This window comes from Cucurbita pepo, chromosome 17 (genome assembly GCF_057944985.1).
Source record: "Cucurbita pepo subsp. pepo isolate OVF chromosome 17, ASM5794498v1, whole genome shotgun sequence".
Classification (NCBI taxonomy): Eukaryota; Viridiplantae; Streptophyta; class Magnoliopsida; order Cucurbitales; family Cucurbitaceae; genus Cucurbita; species Cucurbita pepo.
Genome location: NC_141814.1, coordinates 13,787,037 through 13,798,619, shown reverse-complemented (window position 1 = coordinate 13,798,619; position 11,583 = coordinate 13,787,037). Strand labels below are relative to the sequence as shown.

The following is an 11,583-nucleotide window of genomic DNA, read 5'->3' as shown; positions in this document are numbered from 1 at the left end:
TTATTTAAAGCACGACAGGTAAAAGCTAAAATAGTGATTTATTATTTTTTATTATTATTATTATTTTAAAATTTGGCGAACTTACTAAATATTTAATAATTATTTATCAGAACTGAAAAGCTAAAGAAATATTAACCTCAACCGGCCGTTGATTGGTCTGTCACCATTGTTGCGTCACCCTCTTGGTGAAGAGAATTTCCGAAGCCGCGTTTGTGTGAATTCAACGATCTTAAAATTTGGTTTAACCAAAAAAAAAAAAAAAAAAAAAAAAAAAAAAAAAAAAAAGAGGTTAAGAGAGAGAAAGAGAGCTTTAACAACAAACGTTTCGCGCGATCTCTCTCTCTATATGAGAAATTTGCGTTCTCCTCGCATATGCTAGCATTTCGAATTCCGTAACAGGTAAGATCGGAGAGAGATCGAATTTTCTGGAGGAGAGTTTAGAAGCCTACACGATTCTGAATCCATGTTCGTTTTCAGTGTGTTTGCCTGTTTATTTTGAGTTTTTCTGTTGCAGTTGCCGCGGTGTTGGATCTAGCTAGCCCGTTTTACCGTCGGGGGAATTCTCGTCGAGCTAATTCTTCCTTGAATGCTCGGCTCTGGAGGCGTGTAGATCAGGTGGGTTTTGTGATTTGAGTGGATTCACGCTAATTTCTTTTCATGCTTTAACGACTGCACTCAGTGAAGCTGAATTTGGGTTCTTACTCTCACCTATTGACATCGAGCTACTCGATTTTGTTTTTGGGAATTATGATCTTGTTACATTGCTTTGATGAGGATCTCTGAAATTCTCTTTTTGTTGTCTTTGAAACCGTCGAGTAACGAGGTGTATTGATAAGATCTGACTGAATTTTATTTTGTTTTTTATGGATCTACGGTTTGGGTTATTTTATTTTATTTGATTTATTTTTTTCCTTTTAACTGATTGGGCCGGGTTTTTGGCTTTTAACATCTGTTTTGAAGGTGGGGATGGAGATTAGACTCTATGCTCATTGTGTTTTTTTGAATGTGGGAACGATTGAGAATGTATCGTTATGGATCTACGAATGCCCTGCGTAGTTACTGTAGCAATTGTTTATGATTATCCTCCAAGTTGGTGAGATTGTGTTAATAAGAGAAACATGATCTTTATTCCGATTTGACTTACGGCAATTGCATTGTATAATGTTGTTTATCTGTTCTCAATGTGCACCATCGTAATCTTAAGAAACATAACCTTCATTAGCTGAAGTTTGTATTGTTTATAAATTGTCTGTTGGTTACTAATTTTTAATTCGTTGGGGATATTGATTAGGTCTCTTGGATTTCATTTCATTACGCAGGGTTGGCTGTACTTTTTTGGTTTAGAGTCAGTCTGAGCAAGCAATAGTTTTGCGGTAGGCTGATGAAGAACGGAATGATAGAATGCAGTGTTTGTCACTCCAAGTTGGTTTCACCCACTACAAAGGGTATATCCAGGGCATATGATCGACATAAGAACAGAGTATCATCTAAGCAACGAGCCTTAAACACCCTCTTGGTTGTTGGTGACTGTATCTTGGTTGGTTTGCAGGTGATTGTCATCTCTGACCTATTGCTTAATTTACTTTTCTATGTCGTGAATTCTCAGTAAAATGTAGTGATGCAAAAGATTTATCTGTTTTTTTCCCTTCCTTTATGAAATGGTTTTGTGCAATACACGCTGTTGTTTTGTCCCAATCACCAGCTGCATCCCACACTGCAAAGCCTACTAATTACTATTATTTCTTAAGCTTAATTGGACCAGCAAGACACCTCGACAGCCTTTATTCAGTCTTTTTATTCATGGTTGTCCTTCTGTTGGTCCAAGTTGTTGTCATTGTCCACTATCGTTCTCCTCCATTATTCCTTGCCTCTCTGTTGCTAGTTGCATCCCACACTGCAATGCCTACTTATTACATCCCACACTGCAAAGCCTTCTGATTACTATTATTCCTTATGCTCAATTGGACCAACAAAACACCTCTTCTTCTTCTTCTTCCTTTCTTTTTTTGCTTTCCTCCTCCTCCTCCTTCTTCAAGACCTTTGATCTCTACTTGGACCCGATGAAAAAAATAGCATCACTTTTTATGGATTCGTTGAGAATGATTTTGATCTAGTTCATAGCCTATTAGAAGAAAGCATTTTGTTGGGATCTTCAAAGATAGAAAAAGATTGCAGTCAATTTTTCTATATTTTTGCAATATTTTTGCATTCTTTATTATCAAAATCTAATGCCTTCTTGTCCAATGGAATCATCTAATGAAGTCTCATGAGACTACCCTCACACCGGTTATAAACAAGCTCAAGCAACAATTTTACGAATATATTTTTCTTTAAGACGAAAAATTAGTTCAAGGTTTACCATATTAAATTTATCTTGTATCGTTCAAATTCCCCTTTGTGTATATGCTTCCTGGATATGTATCTCTCAACAATTTCGTGTCCTCCCTTTTAATTTTTATCAGTGTTGCTCTCATCAACTTTCTCGAATGATATGTCTATTTTGCTATTAATGTGTTCAACCTTCAGAAATTTTTGCAAATAGCAATTATGAAATGTAATAATTGCTTTAGCACAACTGCCTCTATACATTGATGGAACTTATCTCACTGAGTAAAATTCAGTAAGTATCAATTTTTATGTAGAAATCAACTCAATCGTTTCTTGTCAAACCATAGAAAGAAAACACTAGATGACAATATTTTGTTTCTGGTATTCAAGATTGAGATATTTTACAGTTTACATGGAAGATTGCCCATAATAACAGATAAGCAGGTGCTCCCACCGACCCCCACCCTCCCCCCCACACGAATCTTCCTTTTCTTGTTTGATGCTACTTGGACTTTTGTTGATAACTGTTTAAAAAGGTCAAGTTTTCAAGTGAACTATCGTTTTTAAATGTCTAACATTGGTTCATTTTCTTTGACAGCCTATATTGGTTTATATGTCCAAGGTGGACGGGAAATTCAAGTTCAGCCCAATTAGTGTTAACTTTTTGACTGAGATTGCAAAGGTTCTCTTTGCTGTTGTTATGCTGATAATCCAGGTACTTATTGTCTTGGAAACTGGAAATATATCTGAACAGTTTTGAGCCTACAGTGCTCAGTTTGAATGGATATCTCAATCGTGCTCACTTCAGTTTATACATTCACTAATTCTGTCTGTTTGCAATACAAAAAATTATTTCTTTTAATGTGGTGGGTGATAAAAAAAACACAAGTGACTTTCATTTCTTTCTCAAATGAAAGTTGTTTTGATAAAAGAATCACACAAGTGACTTTTGAACTTTTCTGCTTGTTTGGGTGCTTTTGTGGGAGAGAAGAGTAGGCAAGGGAGAGACTTTATATTTTATAATCCTTTTGCAATCGTTAATTTTATTGTTATATCAGTGAGTGTCCAGGTTAATTTTATTGTTATATCACTGACATACGATTTTAAATGAGTTGCTTTTGGTATAACTTTGGAATATTTAAATTTTTTCATCTAAATTCTCGTGAAAGCATCCATTGAATTTCTAGATTGAATTGCTTCCAAAAAGACCCTATGGCCTATGCATCTGGCTTAATTTTAACTCTTACTATGAATTCTGCAGTCTAGACATCAGAAAGTTGGGGAAAAGCCTCTTCTCTCATTATCAACATTTATGCAGGTTACTTTTCTCACATGACCATTTTCTAATTAAGTACCAATAGTTGCTATCGAATATAATCTTTATGCCTGACTTTCTGAAGTAAAATATTTTAGATTTACATGAATTGAGATAGATTTTGCCATTATTAATGGGGTAGGGAGGTTGGAGGTATTGATTCTACCCAAAGTGAGATAGCATTCTAGTGCTAACTATTCTTTGCCAGTTAGGTTAACTACTCTGCAACGCAACATACTATGTGATTATTCATTTATTTATTCTCATTTTTAAAGAAAAACCATACTTGCGTTGAGTAAATGAACAGATTTACTACCCAACAAAAAAAGCGGAATTCCTAGCCAAAAGCAATGGGAAAAGCCAAACCAACGAACACTAATTAGCAACACACCAACTGTTGAGATAATAAGAAACAAAGGACAAATACAAAACTCCCTTGCACAGATGTCCGTCCATAAGGGGGTGTTGAACCTAGACGAAGACCAAATCTTCCTTCAAGACAACTCCACACTCCTAAGATCCTTTGATTTGTCTAGAGCCAAATGTTCCAAGAAATAACTAAAAATGTGATACTTGGAAATCTTATCTAATGGCGCTTCTCTAAGCTGAGGGTTTGGAATTTAAATGTTGGTTTGAACTTAGTTTGCTTAGTTTTCTTTTTGAAGCTTATGGATTCTCCAGATCATTTAATTTGTTTACCTGTGCTAAGAGGTTTTACTCTCTTTTACGGACAGACACTTCTACTTGAGGGTAGTAGTTTTTTCTTTTTAACAATACTTCATAATGTTTCTATAGATTATTCTATTGTTTCTTTTTCCTTTTTATTTTTTAGTTTCTGGGCTTTCTTTAGGTATATTCCAATCACGTCTTATTTCCTTTTACAGGCAGCCCGTAACAATGTGCTCCTCGCTGTGCCAGCATTTCTCTATGCAATCAATAATTACCTAAAGTTTACCATGCAGGTATACAGTTCATATTTATGAAAGAGTTGTATTCTTTTTACTGGATACATCTTGGACTTACTTTTCATTGTTGGATTACATTGTTCACATATAACCAAGGTATTAAATTTTTGTTGGCATTTTCAACATTTTCATCCATATTTTCAAATATTTGTAAGGTTTGACATTGACATAAGGGGTGAATCAACATTTCAATTATATTGTAAGAAATTGATGAAATATTTAAACAAAAATAGCAACAAAATGCAACTAATGTGAATACAATATTAATAATTACTATTTTAACTCATTTAAAATTTTTTAAAGGTTTTCATTTATTAATTTAACTATTTTTTGAATTTTTTCGTTTCTAATACTTGTATAGAAATATCCATCAACACTGCCATACTATCGATATTTTCATAAAATTGAGACCTCGAATTTTCGTTGATGTTGACATTTTTAACCTTGCTTACTAACCATGTTACTCTCGATGCAGCTATATTTCAACCCCGCAACTGTGAAGATGCTTAGCAATTTAAAGGTATTTTGTGAATCAGTCAATTATTGTTGTGGTAGAGTAACTGCGATGACATGTCTTAGCTCATCTGTTGGTGACTCTCTTCTGATGCGCTAATTCTCCCATCTTTACCTAAATGTTCTCAGTTTCTAGTACATTAATTTGGTTGTTTCTGATGGAAAATCATACACTCAAATGCTTTTGAAGTCAATAATACAATTTTTGGTGGGTGAATACATGAGTTTCTTGACTTTATATGTTGTGCACATAGGAAATGATCGTGAAATATTAGTTGATGTGTGCTTAAGTTGGTTTGGTATCCACAGTAATTGGTAAATGAGTGCTTGCAGAACCGTTTTTTGTGGAATTCTAGTTGACGAATTCTAGTTGACGTGTGCTTTGACTATAATGTCTGTTGCATCATCATTGGCTTGTTCTTGTGGTGGACTTCTGTAACATTTATTAGATTTTTTTAGATATATACGAGTGTATGTATATATTGTATGCTTGTATAATAATGCAAAAACGATGAATTCTTGTGGAATTGGTGGTTTGGTACAATGTTTTAACATCTGTTTGAAACATTGTTGGTTTGTGTTTGTTGTTAGACTTCTATAACATGTATCAGGGACTTTAAACATGTTCTCACCCTTGCATATCATATTCTACTCTTACTTTTATAATGGTACAACATGATTTATCATGGTAAAAAATATAAACGTATTGGAAGGAAAAAAGTTCTATGATGTGCATCAAAACACTGTAGGAAGGGGAAGTTTTCTCTTATAACTCTTTCATCTTCCTTCTGTTTATACCTATCGTAATTACTTTGCAACGAATGGGCCCAGCAACTAACTATTATTTTCTTTCTGTGCTAACAGTAGGCTAGTACTCTCCAAGGATCATGTTCATGCACTCTTCTAAGTTTGGTCGAGGTTTAGATACTAAAAATCGTTGCTGGATTCTGTAAAACATTGACACAGACTGAGAAGGATAATTGAGTTAGCAGAAGTTAGGATTGTAATGGTCTCTCTTAGCCACATAGGGTGACGAGTCTAATTGAAAATTCTCTAATTGTGCTTCCCTTAACCTTAAAACACAAACATCTCATATAATTTTCCAAGAATAATATTTTGATTGATTGTGTATGTTCAGGTTTTGGTCATTGCTGTCTTGCTAAAGATTATTATGAGACGGCGGTTTTCTGTAATTCAGGTTAGTATATTTCTTCTGCCATTTTTGCCTGCTCAAGGTGTTATGTAACTGTGAACTATTATGATGTAGGGTGGAGAAGAAGTGTCCTAAGTGTAGGAATTTATTAATTATTATTTTTTAAACAAGAAATTAGAATTTTATTGCTATAATGAAAAGAGACTAATGCTCAAAAGATATAGAACAACACAAAGGAATATAAAGAAACACTAAGAAGGATTACAAAGGATATTAATAACAATCTAAATAAAACAAAATCCTCTTAAACTGAACATTGAAATAGAGGCCAAGAACGCCAAGCTCTGAGTAAAAGTGACCAGAAGAGGGAGGAGCCAAGGAAACAGAAGCACATAGTTCTTGGAAGCTGAAAAGAAAGCCCAAAACAACCAAAATAAAATAATCGATAAAAGCACAATCAAATTTTGAAAAGGAGAACCAACCCAAAAATGTCAAACCGCACAAAACTTAAAGCCACCAAATTAAAAGGCCCCAAAATCTTCCATAAAAGATTTCACTAAACCAACTGACAACAGTAGAACTTCAAAATGAAAAAAAAAAGCTTGAAACTGAAAACAATCTTCAAGGCCGTACAAAAAAGAAAAAAAAAAACTTTGAAGCCTGTAGAATACGAAAGAGTGCTTCTCATTGTTGGACCATCAATACGAAATAGTGAAACACAATTGGATCTCAATTTTGGTGATTGAGATGTGATTTCTTTCATCTATAGTCCACAAAAAATAAATTAAGGAAATTGAAGGATACTTTTCCATTGATTGCGGAGCTTCGATTGGATTTCCTCTATCATCAACCAAAAAGAGACTTTCGAATGCTTCTACAGAAGTGCCTTCGTCAGAAAATTCAACAATCACTTTATTAGCTAAATGTGTTTCAAGTTCCTTGCTGCTCATACTAACATTAGATGTTTCATCAGATTCGATATTATGGACAATTGAAGAGGGGATAGGATCCTTAGTGGGAGAGCTAATGATACCTTTGGTTAAAGTGATTTGATTCTGGAGGCTTTAATCTCCATCTAATGTGGTTAAAGATTCTACTCAAAATTCAGCATCTAAAAAAAAAAAAAAAAAAAAAAAATGAAGCAGATCTCCTTGTCTTATTTATGTAAAGGCTTTAATCTCCATCTAGGTTTTCTATTGGGGAGAACATAGAAGGTAATGGAACTTATCGTTTTTTCATTTACTCCAGTGGGAAGCACTTGCTCTGTTGCTTATTGGGATAAGTGTAAATCAGTTGCGGTCTTTACCTGAAGGTACCACCAATTTGGGTCTCACAGTCTCCATGGGCGCATATGTCTACACGCTGATTTTTGTAAGTGGATCTTGTTTTGTGGCTAGAATGCTAGCGTCTTACAACTTTAGTCAAACCTAAACTTGTTCTTCTCCCATTGGTTTCTAAATATTTCGAGTAACTTGTATCTTTTTTGTAGGTTACTGTCCCATCTTTAGCTTCTGTTTATAATGAATATGCTTTGAAGAGCCAGTATGATACGAGCATTTATCTCCAGGTAACGTTACTATTGTTGTGTTAAATTGTATCTAAAGAATAACCTGATGTTTAAATAGATATGTTTTTCTGTTTCATTTGTTTTCTATTTAGAAAAAGTAAGAATAGCTGTCCATCATATCTGTAGTGGGGGACATGTTTTCTCAATAGCCATTCCCGTTTATTTAGAATTTGGGATAATGGATGTGGGATCTTGAGTGGCTTTTCTTCTTTGACGTTCAAGTGATAGCATTCTTAGCATATATACATATATTTTGTATCTCTTAGTGTTCATTATTTCTAATGGTAGATTTTTTTTTTTTTTTTTTTTTTTTTTATGAATTGCAGAACTTGTTTTTATACGGATATGGTGCAATGTTCAACTTCCTGGGAATATTAGGAACAGTTATTATAAAAGGTATGATATAACGCTCTAATTTACTACCTCCCCAATTAAATAACAGAAGACTTTGTATGCTTTCTTCCAGAAGATGCATCATCTAAGTCTTGGATTTTTTTTCTTGTTCTTTTTCTTTTGTGAAATTGATCGTGACTTGGTATATGTAGTTTCACATTGAGTCATCTTTTGAACGCAATTTCTTATTATTAGACATCTCAATATCACAAAAGAAAAAGAACCAGAAAAAAAATCGCAAGTATTGATTAGACATCATATATGGCAATTTCTTATTATTAGACACTTTCTGTGATTGTTGGATGATCTCATGTTGATATACCTTTCGTGTATTGTGGTTTGACTTGAGCTCTTTTATGATTTGATGATATCATACCTACTATTTTGGCCCTTCAGTATTTTTTTAAACTCAGTTATTGGTCACGAAATTCTCTTCAGATTAGATTTTTGAATGAATTAATTGTTCTTCCTGGTTTATTATGGCTGCCTGCACTGTGAATGTACTAGCTCAATGGCAGTATAGAGTTCTGATTAGCTGCATTTTGACTTTTTGTATATTTTAGGTCCTAGCAGCTTTGATATCCTGCAAGGTCATTCGAAAGCCACAATGCTGCTGATAGCTAATAATGCAGCCCAAGGAATTCTATCCTCTTTCTTCTTTAAATATGCAGGTAACCTAAGCATAGATAGATTTCTCATTAAATTATTAGATTAAGCATGCCTTTTTTGTCTATTGCTATAATATCATAAGTTTCTGGACACTTTTGGTCCATGGATTAGTATCACACGTCTTATTAGATTTCTGCTTTCTTTCTTGCAGATACAATTCTGAAGAAGTACTCCTCAACAGTTGCTACTATCTTTACAGGCATAGCGTCTGCTGCATTGTTTGGTCATATTTTGACTATGAACTTTGTCTTGGGAATATCCATAGTTTTTATCTCTATGCACCAGGTACTTTGGGGAGGGGACGACCCTGACAAGGCTAAATATGCTACCAAAACATAATTGCCGAGCACTAATTCTTGATATTGTGTTTCAGTTCTTCTCATCCCTCTCAAAAGTCAAAGATGAGCAGAATGGGATCACAGAAATGGTGGATGTGGATAACCAGAGGTAGGAACTTATTTATGTTGTGAGACATTGATTTGATGTGGTTTCTAGTCTCGGGCTTATATTATATTTAAGACTGTTTCAGCTTCAAGGTTGACCCAGTTCCTTTGCTTTGAAAATTGCCAAAATAAATATTTTCTCTGATAAGGATTTGAGACTGTATTTGTTAATGGTGGATCAGCTGCTTGGTAATTTTCCTTTTTGGATATTTAATTTTTTGAGTTTTTTCTTTTCAGGTCAAAGGGTTCCTTCGTAAGTATGACAGCAGGGGCAAACGAAGAGGTGTGCATTTGGCTTCTTTTTAGAGCTTGTTTTCAGGATGTTTTATGAAAAATTCTCAGTACGCACTAAAAAACCATGAATGATTTAGATTTGGTTTATTTGCAGGCTCTTGTTGAATCTGATGAGCGAAAGCCACTTCTTCCAACCTAAAAGTTTTTCACAACCAGGTATTTGATGCTTTATTTTTTTCTTTCTTTTTGTATGAACTCTTAATTATTATTATTAAACACCTATAAAGGTCTCCACATTCACCAGATAGTTATGTTTTCTCATTCCTTAATTCACAATGAAAGCAAACTGAATTTATTTAATTTGGTGTTCATGATCAATCTAATCTGATCATGATGAAGTCACAATTCTTGATATGACCTTTTGGGTGATCAAGTTCGCAATTTGAAAACTTGGCTTCTTTTTTTTTTTTTTTTTTTTTTTTTTTTTCTTTGGAGTGGCATATTAAGAACCCATTTGGTTATGTCTGCCTAGACCGATCTAAAGCTGGAACAAGCTTTGGTTTCTCAATTCTAGGATACAAATATGATAAGCTATTTTAATTGTAATGTACACGACATAATGACTTGGTTCATAGGAGCTTAAAGAATTTTTCTCATTTTAAATGCTGAGAGCATAAAACGAAATTTGTGTATTTATCGTGATTTGGTATCATAAAGTCTGTTTATTCCTCAACTTTACTTCGACATCAAATCACATAATCCGCGCCTCTTACAGGATCTCTTGGGAAGTTTTGCCTGGATCATTGGACCTTAGGGAGACGGCGGGCGACATGTCTCAACCTTTATCAATAAATTTTTTTGATGATGGTTTCCTCCAAGGTTGCAATAGTCTTCCTCAGGTTGGTTTCGATATGAAATTTTTGTTGCTCAGATTAGATTAGATAATAACAGCATGGGTATTATCATACCTAAATAGCCCTACCTACATTTCAAGTCGTGGTTTTAGTAACATGTATTATTATTCTTTACCCCCAGACTGATTATAACCAATAATTCTTGTCTATTTCCTTCCACAATATCTCAAATTTTTATTTCCTTCTCCCATTGAAAATGTAGTGCTACAATTCAGATCTTATGACAAACATGTACTCAATTTTCTTATACATATAATGGAAATGTTATAAACTGTGTTGAAACATCAAGACTGCTTAATATGGGGATAGATCTCTGTGATTAAGAATGAATCAAAAGTGAACAGTTAGTTTCATTTGATAATCTTAACTGCTTGCAGCATTTTCAATTGTTCTCAGACACTTTTTTGAATTCTATTTGCATATTTTAAAAGAAATGTGAAGGGAGGGAATATGCTTTGAATACTAGAACTAATATCAGTTCATTGAAAGGATGAAAAGTTAGCTAAAATGTTGTGATTGTGTAGTACTTTCTGGATTGATTATTGCTTGGATAGATTAAAATGGAGAGTGGTTAGTGACACTATCCTTCGTATTTGGTTGGAAGCTTATTAGTTTTGATAAGTTTAATGGTTCGCTAATTTTAAATTATTGAGTTGGTATTCATTGTAAAGATAATATTTGCTTCGTTTTTTTAGATTCTTTGGAGGCGATGAAATTATGATAAAATTTCTGGTTAGATTACTTTAGAGTATGCTTTTGAACTCAAAAACTTCCACAAATGGAAGTTGTAAGAAACAATTTAGTTTAATATTAATTTCATTTTGTATCATCTTTTGGTAGGCATTTACACAATTAGGTACAGAAAGCGTTGGACTATAATTATTTGAAAAGGGAAAAAAAAAAGTTCCCAAGGAATTATGAATGCTTGCTATGAAAGACTGATAAAAAAATGTAAAGGCAGACAAAAAATCGACCACACCTCATAAAGTGTCAACCAAATATGGCTCAGCGGGATCCACCCACCTAATTGTCGACGCCAATTTTTGGGTACATTTGTTCTTTTTGCTAAACAATGACCTATAGACATTA

General features: G+C 33.9%; 1 protein-coding gene across 2 annotated transcripts; it reads left to right on the top strand.

Moving 5' to 3' along the window:
- The first annotated feature begins 242 nt into the window (after positions 1-242).
- On the top strand, positions 243-10,782 carry LOC111779028 (CMP-sialic acid transporter 2). 2 transcript variants are annotated; one of them, XM_023659059.2, is made up of 17 exons: positions 243-399; positions 515-615; positions 1,320-1,549; positions 2,927-3,043; positions 3,590-3,646; positions 4,528-4,605; positions 5,084-5,128; positions 6,260-6,319; positions 7,523-7,645; positions 7,764-7,841; positions 8,168-8,237; positions 8,798-8,905; positions 9,055-9,188; positions 9,277-9,350; positions 9,584-9,629; positions 9,735-9,796; positions 10,356-10,782. In XM_023659059.2, exons 3-16 carry the CDS (start codon positions 1,382-1,384, stop codon positions 9,777-9,779), a joined length of 1,203 nt encoding a protein of 400 aa, XP_023514827.1. In that variant the 5' UTR covers positions 243-399; positions 515-615; positions 1,320-1,381; the 3' UTR covers positions 9,780-9,796; positions 10,356-10,782. The 2 variants fall into 2 exon arrangements, with proteins under 2 accessions (XP_023514827.1, XP_023514828.1); XM_023659060.2 differs by having other exon boundaries at positions 1,292-1,549.
- Positions 10,783-11,583: the final 801 nt, after the last annotated feature.